General features: G+C 38.2%; 1 protein-coding gene and 1 pseudogene across 1 annotated transcript; both read left to right on the forward strand.

Annotated features, from left to right (window-relative positions):
- Positions 1-10,314: 10,314 nt before the first annotated feature.
- On the forward strand, positions 10,315-11,049 carry LOC122888776 (7-alpha-hydroxycholest-4-en-3-one 12-alpha-hydroxylase-like). The gene has a single exon (XM_044223617.1). The coding sequence runs from the start codon at positions 10,315-10,317 to the stop codon at positions 11,047-11,049; it is 735 nt and encodes a 244-aa protein (XP_044079552.1).
- A 1,683-nt stretch (positions 11,050-12,732) lies between these two features.
- On the forward strand, positions 12,733-15,755 carry LOC122888323 (annotated as a pseudogene).
- Positions 15,756-17,023: the final 1,268 nt, after the last annotated feature.

The following is a 17,023-nucleotide window of genomic DNA, read 5'->3' on the forward strand; positions in this document are numbered from 1 at the left end:
ACCCAAATTTATCCAAGCACCTGAAGTATCCTGTCTGTCTGCACATCATTAATCTGAAGTGTCCTTCAATAATATTCAACCTGTTTTTTACGATTGGTAACGTATTGCTCAGTACTGAGTTAACTTCTTCACACACAGTCAGCACAACAGCAGTCAGTGTGGACTAAATAGTGGATCACTTTTCATTGCTTTGACACAAAATAAATTCAATGACCACATCTTTCAAATTCATGAACTGTTTTCTCACTTAGACTCAACTACCACCAAAAAACCTCTGTATTTATACTACATTTTGCACATTCACATACTATTGTAAAAACTGTTAAATTTATGTTCAAAATCTAGCATAACACAATTTACTGTAAATTAGACTGCAATTTGTTACATTCTGCTACACCTACATCTAAAAAATAAAAATGCATAAACTCCTAATTGGGACATACGACACTGAGTGCCTCATTTCTTTCCTTGATGACTTCTATGAAAGACTTGTGCCAGGTGAGGAAAGGAGGCAAGTGAGGCAGAATCCACAACATTTTGCAATTGTATGGGACAATGTGACGTTTCATCATCTATTCCAGTCACAGAGTGGTTTACAGCCCATCCCAGGATGATGTCACATTTCCTTCCACCTTACTCTCCATTCCTCAACCCCACAGAGGAATTATTTTCCTCATGGAGGTGGAAAGTTTATGACCACCAGCCACATGATCAGATGTTCCTCCTGGATGCAATGGATGTTGGATGTCTAGACATATCTGCAGAAGATAGCCAGGGATGGATCAGGCATGCAAAAAGATTATTTCCCAGGTGTATTGCAAGAGAGGACATAAGGTGTGATGTGGATGAGAACTTGTGGCCAAATGCAGAAAGCAGGATTGACTAGCATTGTTGTATTTCTACATCTGTAGCTCTCCTATACACGTATGTATGGTGAATATGTACAGTTTTGTATTTCATTACTGGAATTACCTTAGTTACATTTTGTGCACTCGGAATTACTAAGGTAAAAAAAGAAAGCCTATTAAAGCATATTGTAGCATTTCTAATTAATTTGTGTGAAATATACTGTAAGGTAGCACAATCCATGTAATAAAGAAGTGTCCTTCTTTTTGTTGTAATGGGATTTATTATCTATTTAAGCTTACTATTGGGTTACCAACTGTAAAAACCCTCCCTGTAAACTAGAACAGGATATCTCAAACCAAGAAACTGTTTGAGAATCTGTGATTGAATTACATTACACCTGTTACTGGCTCAAGTGAAATATTCAACTGCTAATCTGTGTGGGATTCAGTTTTCTTCTCGCCACCTACATGTACTCATAAGCTGATTAATCCTTGAAAATGATAAAATGGTTGTGCGTGTGTGTGTGTGAGAGAGAGAGAGTTCTACAGAGGGAGAGAGTTGAAATATGAAAGCTGGTTTCCATCAATCAGCATGATAGCAGGATACTAGCCCCCACCAGTAAATAGATTACCTTATCATAGCTCTCTGAATGAGTGTGTGTGTGCTTGTGACAGTTGTCACTTAGAGTTATGACCAGATAATTTTCCTTGCAGGTTGGTGGTTACTATAAGCTGATCTTGTTCACCTGTCCATATCTCTCACTTTTCTCTTCCTCAGTTATACACGTGAGACATTTTACTTGTGGTAATTTGGGTGAACCGACCTTTAACACCTTCCATTTCCCTTTTTTTTATTTAAAGCAGTTTTGTTATAAAGCTTGAGCTTACTAACTTTTACAGTAAATAAATCTAAATATCATATTAAAAAAACTACAAAAAACTTAAAGGCAGTCTGTAACTGTAAACAAAGAGCTGACTATCAAGTTGTGCAACATTACATCAAAATGTTAATATCAGGCTATTAGCTTTATATTAACATGTTAACATCATATTCACTTTGCGGAACATTGCAACACCCAAGAGACTGCAATAAGAGGTTTCTGATTTGGGACTGAGTCGTTACCAGGGCTGAACTGGGAATGAAAAATGGCAACAATACTCATCTTTTAAATATATTTTTATTTATAACTAACTTAGTAAAATGTTAATATTATACTATAATGTTAGTATAGTATGAATACATTAATTATATAATCCTTGTGCAAGAAAAATGGTTAGTCTCTAATTTGAAGTACTAACTTGTTAATAATCATAATCATTCATGCAACATTTCGAAAGTTTACTGTAGCGCGTCAAACTATTTTTAATGTCCCACTCCATCCAGGCTATTGGTTGGTTTGTGAAAAGTGACATTGATGACTAACAATTGAACTGGTAGCCAATCCCTGGGCTCATTGGGCTGCTCTCTCTGCTGCCAGTGCCTTCAAGCTCACTAAGCTGAGATGACTCTTGAATGAGATGACTTTAAAACATTTGGCTGCATCAGCCTCAAAGGTATTCAACTCTTCTTTCTCAGCTTTTTAGCACCACATTTACGTTTTTTTTCTTGTTTGTCCATCTTGCTCCACTCTACTCAATTCATTCAACTAGACCAAAAGTAATTGGCTGAGAGAGAGAGAGAGGCTGACAGATGACAGTTGTTGGGTATTAACCCAACCGAAGTGGTCCGGCAGTTATTGGGCCAGGTCAGTGTCAAGAAAAAAAAAAAAAAAAAAAACAGTAGGCTGATCTACCTGTTTTATGGGCTGGTCCAAAATGCAAAAAGACAGTTGTGTCACCCAAAAGGCATGTCGGCCCACCGGGAAAGTGCCCGGTCTGCCAGATGGCCAGTCCAGCCCTGGTCGTTACATGTCTAAAGTCTACAGACGAGTCTACAGCCATGCCAGCAGCTCTGAGTTAATGCTACTGTAACATCAGCATGCTACCATGTTTACAGTGACAATGCTAACATACTGATGGTATGCAGGTATAATGTTCACCATCTTAGATTGTTGTGTTATCACGCTGCTAGCACTAAACACAAAGTACAGCTGAGGCTGATGGGAATGTCATTAGTTTTGCCGGTATTTAGTCATAAACCAAAGTATTGAACACACTGAAAGCTGAAAGCTGTTGAGCTGATGAAAAGTGATTACAATTCCTCCTTAGGAGGACATGAATGTCTGTACCAAATTTCACTGCAGTCCATTCAATTGTTGTTGAGATATTTCATTCAAAACCACAAATGTGAACCTCATGGGGGCAATAGAGGACCCCTGGGGACCATGAATGTCTGTACAATATGTCATGATAATCAGTCCAATAGTCTTTGAGATATTTCAGCCTGGACTCCAGAACAATGTTGCTAGAGTGACTACAAATCTAATGGTGTTGACGTCCTCAGACTATAGTTCTATTTGAGTCAACATTCAAAACCTTTAATAAAGCTCAGTAGTATCTTTTAGCATCCTGGGACTATGACCTGGGTTATTTCCCTTGCCAATTACATTTTAACGTGATGTGAGTGAAGCTGATGAACAAGATGGGCTGGATGTGTTAGTTTAAAGTGGCCTACTTGTAAATCGTTAGCTATGTATAGCTATTTTATTATGCATGTTCTCCCCCGGTGCAATGTGGTGTGCTGTGCCATTAACAACAAACATTACATTCCAGCAAGTTTAGTTTAGACTTTCTCTCTCTAATGGAAAACTTTCCAGAGATGATCTGACTTGTCCTGATTTGACACACCTCACCAATCTGAGAACATTAAAACAAATACTGAAGATAATGTGAGACTATTGAGGCCCAGATCTCCCCGTATGAGACGTCTAATCAAAACATAGTCTCCAGAGTGTGAACAAGTACGGGAGGTTATAAATAAACCAGAACCAAACTGCCTGTCTTTCTTCAAACACAGCCCAGGCTGGGATCGCGCAAGCGTGTCCAATCTAGAGTGCCTAGGCGATACAAACATCTTTTGAGGATGACATGTCAGTCAAATGAACAGGAAAACAATGGAGAGCGATGAGGCATGGAGGAGACCGACTGGTTGAGGTGTCATTCACTGCACAGAGGATACACGCACATATACAAGACGCTAATGCACACATGTGGAAATGTATATATTGACACCCACAAATGTATTTACACAGGTGGTGTACATGCCCAACCGCAGATAAATGGACACAAAGATCTAAATAATTTTACCCAGAAGCGATATCCAACTCATACAGTACATGTGTGCCATACCATTCATTCACACACGCAAATAGTGAGAGGAATGGTGATTCACTTCATGGATGCTGACAAAAGTAGCCTTCAGAAGAAAACAAAATCTGAAAGAAATGGAAAAGAGAGGGTGGGAAAAGACACAGGGCCAGGTAAAGAAGAAATAATATTTAGACAAACAAGCAAAGGCAGCAAAGAAGCAAACACCCTTCAAGAGAGAGATTGACTGTGAGAGAGTTTTGCTTTGGCTCCCACTCAATGGGACACCAGCAAACATCAGTCTGTCAGTGGCAACAGCAGGGCAGGAGCAGTATGTGTGTGTGTGTGTGTGTGTGTGTGTGTGTGTGTGTGTGTAGTCCGTTTGTGCATATGCATGGGTGCAGTGTATTGTACTACTTGTATATGCGATCTCAGCTTGGACTAAAAACTCTCTTGGTAACGTTGTTTGTGGTCAAGGTAAGTCTGGCCCCAGGCAGGCCCTGTGGAAAACTGGAAAATAAATGACTTGCTCCATCTCCCAGCCAACACCTACATCAGTCATCCTTTCATTGGTACTATGAAGCTAAAAACTGTACAATAATAGAGAGAGACAAAGTAAAGGACAGAAAAGTGACAGGGGAGACCAAAAGAATAGACAGGAAGAAAGACTGTGATAAAAATAGCAAGACAGAAACAGATAGACAAAGACAGACAGACAACTATTTATGTAAAAGAGAGGTGAGAGCTTTCTTTCTTCTCAGAGTTTCATTGACAATCTGAAAAGGGGAAAAAGTTAACATTTCAAAGTTGACATCTGGTGGAACAATGTGTAAAAAGGGATGAGCAGGCAAGGATGAGAAAGAAAGAAGACAAGGACAGAGGCACAGACAGGTAGAAGAACAGAGACTCAGTGTGAAATCAAATGCAGGAAAAACAAATGACAGCCAAAGTATATGGAGCTCCTCAGATCTTACACATGACAGACAGGAAGGTGAGAACACATGGATATTAGTGTATTTAAGGCATTGATATGTTCACATTGTTGAGCTCAATTCCTCTGCCTCCCTCTGCCTCCCAGTGGTGATAACAGCAACTCTTTTGGACCTTGTGGTGAGATTTATTTTAGTGTTTCAAATTCTACACAGTGCAAGAGTTTCTTCCTTCTCACAACTTGTTTCTTTCTCATCACAACTGGGGTTTATGCTAAAATAAAGATGAGTGACTAGCTGACTAACTTGTACTTTGAACAAAGTATCATGCGTTAAGACAAGTTCTGGTTTGGTACCAGAGTGTGTCGACCTTCGAACATCCTCCTCTTTAATTCTACAACTGTCAGCTGTTTAGACTGGCATACACACTATGTAGCCTTGTTAACTGTGTCTCGGCGACACACATCAGTTCTTTTTGAGATGACAAGAGCAGAGAATGATGTGTGGTGAATGATGCACTGCTGTATAGGTCAGATCTGGAAGATGAAACAGATAACTTGTGTGTGTGTGTGTTTATAAACTTCTGATTAGCAACATGCTAACTACATGAGATGCTGCTACTACAGTATTTGTACTAATTTTAGTTGCTAAACAAAGTTTACCCAATAGTACTGCTGCTCACAGTAACTACTTAAACGTGTTGCAAAATACCATGAAATAAAATGAAACGAGTGAATATGTTCGGAAACAGCTATTTAAAGGATCGCAAAAGGTCTCAAAACAATAGTCAGGTGCTCATATGAACAGCGAAACAGGTTTTGCTTGCCCTAATCATTCCTCCTGTTCATACCAGCTATTAAAAGCAAACCATACCTGATTATTGTTTTAAGACTGAGCTGAAAAATTGTGAACCTAATTAAATTTGACTTTTATTGCTGTCACCCATATTTTTCATTTAAAAATCTCCCACAGTTGCTCCAGATGTACATGTAAACACACATATTGTTATGTCTGGCCTTGCAAGACTGCACTACCTGCTCCACTGTTCATGACAAATGTAGCTGAATGGAGAGAATGTTGCACCAAAGGCTTTGTGGTCTATTTTCCACTGGAGACAACCATGCCAGAAATATGGATTTTGCCCTGGTACTGCAAGACATTTTAGACTAATGCTTCCATGAAATGCCCTGCCCTGTAATTTATTACAAAGAAACCACCTTTCCCCCTCACTATGCCAATCCTATCCACAGAAGGTGGGTGAAGTATAAGAAATGGAGGAGAAGTAATGTCTAGGAATTAGATGAAGTTGGGAGGAAGGGATAATAGAAGGATGGCATAAAAGAAAATAAAAAAGGCCAATTGTAACCAGTAATTAAAATACAAATTTGCAAGCTGATGATGGGTGCGCCCTGCTTGAATGTTGATATTAACAGCACAGCAAGGTCATTCAAATGAGCACTAACACCTCTGAAGGAAAAAAATCACTTAAATAACTTAAAAATAAATAGTGTGTAAAAAATTATTTTCAAAACAAATGTCCTTGAGCAGCCTTATCTCCTCTCTTTCTGAACACGATCACATCACTGCAGCAGCTTAACCCTGATTAGCCATTTAAAGGGGAATCTAAGTAGTTATAGCTGCTCTGGCTAAAATTAGACTGCTGTGTAAAAGTGCAAGTTAGATGGCATTGTCTTATTGGCTTACTGGGCTGTGTGATGCATATAAAGCATTATCATAAATTTGTTTCCCCTTACAATTACAGCTGCTTATGTATTCTTTTTTCTGTTATTTTTCAAATAAAATGCAAATCAGAGTGACCAGAGTTGGCAATAATATCCAGGATAGATATAATGTGAGTATAAACAGGGGTTATCCCAAAGTAATTGATTTAAAACATGAACTCATGTAAGAGTTTGCAAGAGTGATTTGTGGCACACCAATTTTCTTTTATTTAATTTTAGTCCATTATTTTGATCCCATTGGGCTTCAGTGCAATGTTCTGTACTGCATCCAGGACTACATACTGATTTTTTTTAACTGAAATTCAAATCTTACACTACAGGGATTATCATTCCTTTGAGATATTTTCTGTTTCGATCAGGACAGTAGGAACACGAGTAGGAAAATAGAACAGGAAAAAAAGTTTTGGTGACATGGCAAGGTGAGGGTACTATTCATTTCAACAGCCAAGGTCAGGAATATGACAAATTTTGGTGCAGAAACCAGTTTGTGGATAATGACATAATTCATCACCTTTGGTCTCTCTCTCTCTCTCTCTCTCTCTCTCTCTCTCTCTGATATACAGGACCATATCTTGGGGAATAGTTTGGATGAAATAAGCATCCAGACACGATTAGAAAGCTTTTTACAACACACTGAGCCAGTTTTCTCACAATACTGGAGACAAACTTAGAAAATATATTTATGACATCAGTTTACATTATGAGTCATTTCAATCCAGTAAACATTTCATCTTACTTGCTTTCGTACACTTTGCAAAATCATTTTTATTAGCTTTAGATAATGTATAGAGTAGAGTGTACATTTTGTTGTACATACCAATACCTACAAAAATGTAGATACAAGGGAAAAAGACAAGAGGTTAGGAAATTAGAAATAAATTAGTATAGTAATATTAGCTTTTTTAAAAATTACAGAATAGCTTTTGAATAATTTCAGATATGGTAATACTGTTATTGGGTAACAAAACATTTATGTGAAACATGCAGTAACACTACTGGTTAAAGAAAAGAGTTGGGGTATAATATTTTTAAAATCATATTCAGTGCGATTTGAAGATGTGGTATATGTGGATGTTTTTAAATCTCAGAAAGCTCGGAAGTTAGTTATCTTTTTTTCGGGTTTTAAGCCCAATGCAATATGACACATACCTAGCAGGTAAGCTAACTGGTATAGATGAAGGTCACTGTCTGAAAAAGAGAAAAACAGGAGAGTATGTGCAAGTACGTAGCTTTTTATTTGAAAAAGTTAACTGCAATAATTACTGTTACTTATGTTATTAATGTCTCCAGCAGTGGAGAATACCCTCTCCACTTGAGTCTACGCCTGTCATATGAAATGTGCTATATAAATAAACTTGACTTGACTTGTATTGACTCTCCGCTGTAACACTAGTGCCAGGGAAACTCATTGTGATCTAGAACGCTGTATACACCTGATCAGTGTTGGCAGAAGTTTTGTGTGTTGGTTGGCTGGTGTTTTAGATCAATGAGTGATCCTGTTCAAACGAATGCTTTAAATGTAAACTTAAAACCTATCTCCTTAGCCTGGCTTTTGATTAGCATGTTTTATGGCCATTATTTATTTGATACAATCATTTGTTTTATTGTGTAACCCTTTTGTTAACCCTAGGGGTTAATTTCAATGCTATGTTAAATAAGAAAACCCTGGGTTCCCGGCAGTTGAATGGGGAATTTGGCCGGTGCTTCTTTTCTTTAAATTAAAACAGTTGTAATTTAGCTTCTCTCCTGTACCAATAATTACACAATAAAATTAAAGTAGGAAAAACCCTTATTTATATTTTTCTTAGAAATTTGTAACTGTGTTAAATGAATTAACTATCTAAAAGAACAATGAAATGCCAGATAACAAATTTAGGAAAAAGGAATAGCAATGATTTATTATTTTTTTTACTTACTTACTTTATTTTTTAATAAAATTACTTTGTTTTGTTTCAAAGAAAGCACTAAATGACGAAACAAATAATTAAGTTGTATAGAGAATAGCAAATAACACAAGCTGAAGAGTTCTGTGCGATCTCTCTCACAGTCAACAAGTCTCAATAGATGAACTCACCCACGTCCATCCAATGATAATGACGAGGCGATGTTGGAATCACTCACGACACAAACTCACTTTCTCCAGTCCCGTTCAATCCACACGAAACAAAGTCCAGTCGAGATGCATCCAGTGATGAAATGCAAGAGGTGTCCAGTCCCAAGAATTTAGAACGAGTTCACAACGAACTTCTTCACATCAGTCACTGTTTGCAAATGTAAATGCCTCTATCTGATGAGAAATCAGCACATACGGAGTTCTCAAACGATCGCGAATAGACTAACAGGAAAAATAAATCACTTTAAGCAGTAAAGCAAAATAAAGTGAATGTTTCCTATAAACGTTTTCCTTTGCACTTTGGGCCTTACATTACAGAGAATATAACTGGTCTCCAAAATGATGACATGTCTCACGCGATCGAGTCACATGCAGCTGCTTCTCTCCATGTGCGATGCTCCTCTTCTCCTTCTTTTGCACGTAACTCTGTCATGATGCAACAACAACAATCTAAACATTCATTGGCCATCAACAAACACTTGTATTAAACACACTTTCTCACTGGTCATGAACAAAAACAAAAAAATACATAGTTGCATCATATTTTGAAATAAAAACAAAATACATTTTAATTTGTTGTGTTATTTTTACTACTAACTATATTCAACACAATACACATTTTAGAGGGTCCCTACAATTGTATTTGTGTTTTAAAATGTTTTACTGTCTTATCTGTTTTATTTGTTATTGTCTTTTATCGTATGTATCGGATTGTACATATCATATTGAATATGTATTTTATTGTTTTTTAAAATGTATTATCTATTTTATTGTTTTACTTTTTGTAATTTTTTCTCTCGTGTGCATTAGTCTCCAGTTGCTTTACTGCCTATATTTGTTCTGTCTTATTATCAGCTTGTCAGTCATATGTAAAGCACTTTGAATTGTACGAACCTGCACAAAGGTGCTATACAAATAAAGTTTGATTGATTGATTTTGATTGATTAGCATTTAGCAGCACAGAGCTGCCGTAGACCTTTAGTTTTGTTGATTCTTACTCTTCCTGCTATTCTATTTTTAGTTGTATTTTTTAAGACTTATATAGCATAAACTATTAACTGTTTGTTGACTCTTTCTTGGTTTACTTCTATGGACCTCAAGACAACTAATGTTTAAATGAGACCTAACCTTATCATTTACAGCATTGTTTGCTGTCACAATCTTAAAATAAAAGATTAATCTGGATCGGAAAGTGAATGAGTAGTGATTGTCCCTCATTACTCTCCGTTAACGTGCCCTAGACAAAAGCAACTGAAGCACCCAACAGCTCCAGGTTGTACTGGAAAGATTCACAAATTAGTGTAAATTTGAAAATGTGAAAAATGGCTTTGCTGAAAAAGAACATTGTGTGCTCAGCAAGCAAAAGGGGTAGTAGATTAATAAGAAGCGGGCATCTGACATATGACATAATCGTCTATCCCCTGTCTCTTGCAGACATGCAGCAGGCCAGACAGTTGGGTATAAAGGAGTCAATGATAGACAGGTACATGCTTGTGCTTCTTTGGGTTTCCCAAGGCAACACAGGACCTTTTGCATTCTGGCTGCTTTTCTTCCTCATGAAGCACCCTGAAGCCATGACATCTGTGAAGGGGGAGGTAGATAAGGTTCTGAAGGAATATGGCAAGGAAGTTCTACATGGTGGCCCTTTGATCAACCTGACCTGTGACATGCTGATGAAAATGCCAATCCTGGATAGTGCTGTAGAAGAGACCCTTCGACTCATTGCTGCACCACTCCTCGTCAGGGCAGTGCTCCAGGATATGACTTTCAAGATGGCTGATGGGTGTGAATACCATATTCGCAAGGGCGATAGAATGGCAGTCTTTCCTTATAGTGCCGTCCACACTGACCCGGAGATCCACCCTGACCCACATTTGTTCAAATATGACTGCTTTCTGAATCCAGATAGGAGCAGGAAAACTGATTTCTACAAAGCAGGGGAGAAGGTGAGGTATTACAACATGCCCTTTGGTGCAGGGGTCTCTATGTGTCCTGGGAGATTATTTGCCAACAATGAGCTGAAACAGTTTGTTTTCCTTATGTTGGTCTATTTTGAGTTTGAGCTGAAAATTCCTGATGAGAAGATATCCGATACTGATGTCAAGCGATTGGGCTTTGGAGCACTTCATCCAATTAGAGACATCCAGTTTCGGTACAGATTCAGATTCTGAACCCACGATCACACCATGTTACTTTTTTTAGAGAAAGCATATTTTGATTTTGACTTCTCAGTGAACTTTAGTTTGACGGTTAAGTTTCTTGGAAACATGAGATTCCACAATGAATATTCCTCTTAATTATCAATCATTATCAGTAATACTATGATATGTATTTTTTATGGCTTGTTTTGCAATATGTCAGAACTTTTGAGATCAACACACATTAATATCATGTAAATAAACACTGAAATGAGATTGCTTTGGTGCACCCATGAAACTTCATTACAAAAGTTCCACTCCTAAAATTAAGGATTCATAAACTGAATTATTTACCTTCTTATGCTGCCTGTCTATAACCTTGCTGATCATACTGAAAATTCTGGAGATTGTTTTTGCATTTTGTATCACATTCTCAAGCCATGCAATCATCTTCCTGCACAATAACAATCTGTGGTCACCCTTTGTAAACCCACAGTCATTGTGTTGTGGGTATATCCCAATAATCTGCACCATCTCTTTGGGTTGGTGGTGGAGGAAATGGGTCATGTTGTGATCATAGCATCACAGCAAATCATACAATGACACAAGATGTTATTAAGTTATTCATGTTTCTGGCCACCTGACAAATGTAAGTCCAATATTCACTCTCCTTTTGGCTTTTGTTTGGTCTCCAACCTATTTACTTAGAAATTTGCATTTATTGCATCAACATTTACAACTACAATCAAAATACAGAGGGACTATTGTTCTGAACAGCTCTGCCAATGCATCCGGCCTTAAGGTCTCTGTCCCAAACCACTGGGCCACCCCCAGAGCTGTCAACATCTGCCTCATTCCTGCTTTTGCTCATTCTTCCTCTCTGTCCTTCCCTTCAGTCACCTCTCTCTTCCCCCATGTCCATGAATTTCCTTGCTATTATTGCCATCCTCCTTCCATCCACTAGGTGCCCTCGCACTTTTCCACATGTTCCAATTACCTAACTCTCACATCTAGCCACTCCCATCAACCCTGCAGTTACCTGATCTTCCCTGCCTACTTTCTCACCATAAAATATTAACTATTAACTGTTTATTGGTTCTTTCTTGGTTTACTTCTATGGACCTCAAGACAACTAATGTTTAAATGAGACCTAACCTTATCATTTACAGCATTGTTTGCTGTCACAATCTTAAAATAAAAGATTAATCTGGATGGGAAAGTGAACGAGTAGTGATTGTCCCTCATTACTCTCTGTCAATGTGCCCTAGACAAAAGCAACTGAAGCACCCAACAGCTCCAGGTTGTACTGGAAAGATTCACAAATTAGTGTAAATTTGAAAATGTGAAAAATGGCTTTGCTGAAAAAGAACATTTTGTGCTCAGCAAGCAAAAGGTGTAGTAGATTAATAAGAAGAATAAGGTCATCTGACATATGGCATAATTGACTGGCCCCTGTCTTAAACACAATTTAAAATAAAACGTCTCATCTCTAAGCATTGACAGAAGAAAACAGCTGAAAGAGTTGGTTGGTCACATGCAATCGCATGTGTGTACAATTATTTCTGTGTAGTTATTTGTTGAATTATTATCTAACTCTAACAGAGAGGTGTTTTATTTTTGGAGTGGTAAAAATGATTCTATGAGCAAAGGGAGGAGCATCAGTCTATTTATCATGCAGAATGTGGACCTTCACTACATATCACTCTGTGGCTGCAAGAGGAATCAGTCATGACTTTGCTGCTACCAATCCTTCTTGGTTTTCTTGCATCTCTGATTGGAGGTCTGTACCTTTTGGCGGTATTTCGACAGCAGAGACCAGGAGAACCCCCTTTGGATAAGGGGCTCATCCCCTGGCTGGGTCATGTCTTAGATTTTCGCAAGGACACAATTAAGTTCCTACAAGGAATGAAGCAAAAGCACGGCGGTATATTCACAGTACACTTAGGAGGCGTTTACATCACATTCATTCTGGACCCTTTATCACTGGGGGCATTTGTTAAGGAGAGTCCAGAAAAACTGGACTTCAACCTGTTTGCCAAGAACCTGGTGCACTGACTCTTTGGATACAAATCTTTAGGGAATGAGAAACACCTTCTCATGACAAACACCCACAAACACCTGAGGGGGGCTGGACTGGAGGTGTTGACACACGCCATGATGTCTAATTTGCAGGACGTGATGTTGCAGAACATTGACTCATCCACAGATCAAAAGACCTGGATAGAAGACAGACTGTTTATGTACAGCTACAATATTATTTTTAGGGCTGGCTACTTATCCCTTTTTGGCAATGTGTCACACAAGTCTGAGGGAAGTGCAGAGAAAGCCAAAGAGATAGACAAAGCTGAATCAGAAGCCTTATTTTACGAGTTCCGTAAATATGACCATCTACTTCCCAATCTGGCTTATGGAGTCCTGTCCCCAAGGAAAAAAATGGAGGCAGAGAAGATAAAGGCATACTTCTGGAATGTTCTGTCAATGCAGAAGATGAAGACCAAGGACAACATCAGTCGCTGGGTGTGGGACATGCAGCAGGCCTCTTTCTTCCTCATGAAGCACCCTGAAGCCATGACAGCTGTGAAGAGGGAGGTAGATAAGGTTCTGAAGGAATATGGCAAGGAAGTCTTACATGGTGGCCCTTTGATCAACCTGACCTGTGACATGCTGATGAAAACGCCAATCCTGGATTGTGCTGTAGAAGAGACCCTTCGGCTCATTGCTGCACCGCTCCTCGTCAGGGCAGTGCTCCAGGATATGACTTTCAAGATGGCTGATGGGTGTGAATACCATATTCGCAAGGGCGACAGAATGGCAGTCTTTCCTTATAGTGCCATCCACACTGACCCGGAGATCCACCCTGATCCACATTCGTTCAAATATGACCACTTTCTGAATCCAGGGGGGAGCAGGAAAACTGATTTCTACAAAGCAGGGGAGAAGGTGAGGTATTACAACATGCCCTTTGGTGCAGGGGTCTCTATGTGTCCTGGGAGATTATTTGCCAACAATGAGCTGAAACAGTTTGTTTTCCTCATGTTGGTCTATTTTGAGTTTGAGCTGAAAAATCCTGATGAGAAGATACCCGATACTGATGTCAAGCGATTGGGCTTTGGAGCACTTCATCCAATTAGAGACATCCAGTTTCGGTACAGACTCAGATTCTGAACCCACGATCACACCATGTTACTTTTTTAGAGAAAGCATATTCTGATTTTGACTTCTCAGTAAACTTTAGTTTGACGGTTAAGTTTCAATGAATATTCCTCTTGATTATCAATCATTATCAGTAATACCATGATATGTAAGTTTTTGGGTTTGTTTTGCAGTATGTTAGAACTTTCGAGATCAACACAAATAAAGTTATTAATATCATGTATATAAACACTGAAATGAGATTACTTTGATGTACTTTGATGAGACAAAACAACTTCATTGCAAAAGTTCCACTCCTAAAATTAAGGATTGATGAATGTTTACCTGTAAAGCTAAAGCATTTACGTTCTTATACTGCCTGTCTATAACCTTGCTGGTCATATGGAAAATTCTGGAAATTGTTTCTGCTTTTTGTATCAAGTTCTCAAACCATGCAATCATCTTCCTGAATAATAATCTGTAGTTACCCTTTGTAAACCCACAGTCATTGTGTTGTGGGTATATCCCAATAATCTGCACCATCTCTTTGGGTTGGCGGTGGAGGAAATGGGTCATGTGGTGATCACAGCATCACAGCAAATCATACAATGACACAAGATGGACAAAAATTGATAAATTGATTGCTGTTGAATTACAAGTCTGGAAGTATGTTTCTCCAAAACAGATGATCACTTATTACAAGAGAGATAGATCAAAGATAATGTAAATAATTTAATATGAAAATAAAGGTACAAATTGAAACATTGTTTGATAGGCTGCAATATCTTTCAGGGTTTATCTTTCATTTTTCAGATACCTGATATGGTGCAATAAGTGCAGGATTGCCTAACTTTTTTAAACTTTGTGTACAGAAATCACAGATAGAAACACACATGCTGAGGTCATACTCTCACATTCACACTCACATTAACTTGAACTAATATATATATCGCTGTTGTTATATTGGGAAAGGATTGCACTACAAACTCTGTTTCATGGAAAAATACATTCTTTAAAATCACAACCCACTTAAAATCTAAAATGCATAAAAAGCTGACATTTTGAAGATAAAAGATTTTCACTCCACAGTCATACTACACATGTAAAAAACAGCTGCTTCGATGTGAGTTGAAACAGTCACTGCAAAATATTGCTGTAGGTGACACACACATACACACCCACAATCATGCACACACACACACACATTTTGAGCAGATTCAGATGAACTTCTTCGTAATTTCAGCATCTGATAGAACATGGAGGACACTTTAGGAAAATAATCTATGGGATTGTTTTGTTTCGCCCTATCCCATTTAGCAGATTTCCAAAAAAAAAAAAAAAGAATGGCTGTAAAGAGTGTCATCAGGGTAAATGAAAGGCTGTCAGTATAGACTGCTAGCTGTTGTGGATGACAGATGCTAGGAAGAGCCACTCATTAATCTTTATTCTGTCTCACATTAATGCCATAATAGAGCCCATAATGTAAAATTTTTTGTGTATCTGTATTGTCATTTTTTAGGAATGTTTATGGTTTTGTATTGGATTGCATTACTGTATATTCAGATTATAATTGTTTATAATTTCTTTCCACCTTCATTTACATTAAAGGTCAGAAACAATATTGGGACAAACACACGCACACACACACACTTTCTTTGTCTTTTTGTGTACTGTATACTTGTTTATGTGACAATGAATATTTTGTCTTTTAAGACCAGTTTGATGAATTACAGCATATTATGTGGAATTTTCACCAGAAGTGATTCACCAGATGTTTAACAAACGGTTGTGAAACATTTGTTTGGTTATTGCCTACGTAGGGATGTTGACCTCTCAGTATGTAATTTGTCTGCCCAATGAGCTAAATTCAAGTGAAAGTCAAATCATGTCTAATTCGTCTAATACATGCAACACACACAGTTGCTCGTGTAGGGTTACTGGTATTGATGTCAACAGCCGTGATCAGAGCCCATGCTGGTGCCGTGCTGATAAGACAGCTACATAATAGAAAAGGCCTCGGTTTTCTTATGCACATCTATCTAACTACCTCACCTGTCCGTGGCTCCCTCCTTTTCCTCTTCTTTGAGCACAAACCAAAACCAAACTGCTAGTGTGTTTGTTTTTACTTCAGTAAGCACATTTTTGTTGTTATTTATAAAATGCACAGTCAGTCAGTGTGCGAACTATACCATGGCTTTCAGGGGAGCTTAATTAATTAATTTTTTTTGATGGGGGGGGGCTGACACTCGTAGCTGCAAGCATGTAGGCCTGCTTGCTTTGTGTTATCTGATATATAATTATCAACCACATCAAACCTCCACACGGGTATCAAAATGAAACAAGTATGATACAATACAGCCTATACTATATTATACAATATTATAGCAGGGCACAGTATACTCTGCAGAGTGATGTACTATGAACAATGGTCAAAGTTACACATTCAGATGAGCACAATCATTTCTCGGTACAATTAAGACATCAAATGCGAGGGTCACGTGTCAACAAACCAGTCTATAACAACACACACATGCATGAGCATTGTAAATACCAAACAAAATAGTCCAGGCTGCCTACAAGGGATCAAGTCCTCATCAACACCCATCACATGCAATAATCAGAATATTGCCTCAGTCAACAAGATTTCAGAGACAGAAATCTCATCAACTGGAAAAGGTAACTGTCAAACCCTGCAGATTATGATAATTTGTTTTATGAAAACAGAGATGATTTCCCCTTTTAAACTTTTTAATGACCCAAGGAGAAATATTTCTCTCTTGGTCCATCCTCCATCTCTTTCTGACTCATTATTTAACCATCCCTACCTTAATTTCTCCCCCCACTCTGCCACTTCTCTCCCGTCCTTATGTGTTCT

Source organism: Siniperca chuatsi, linkage group LG14, assembly GCF_020085105.1.
Source record: "Siniperca chuatsi isolate FFG_IHB_CAS linkage group LG14, ASM2008510v1, whole genome shotgun sequence".
Lineage (NCBI taxonomy): Eukaryota > Metazoa > Chordata > Actinopteri > Centrarchiformes > Sinipercidae > Siniperca > Siniperca chuatsi.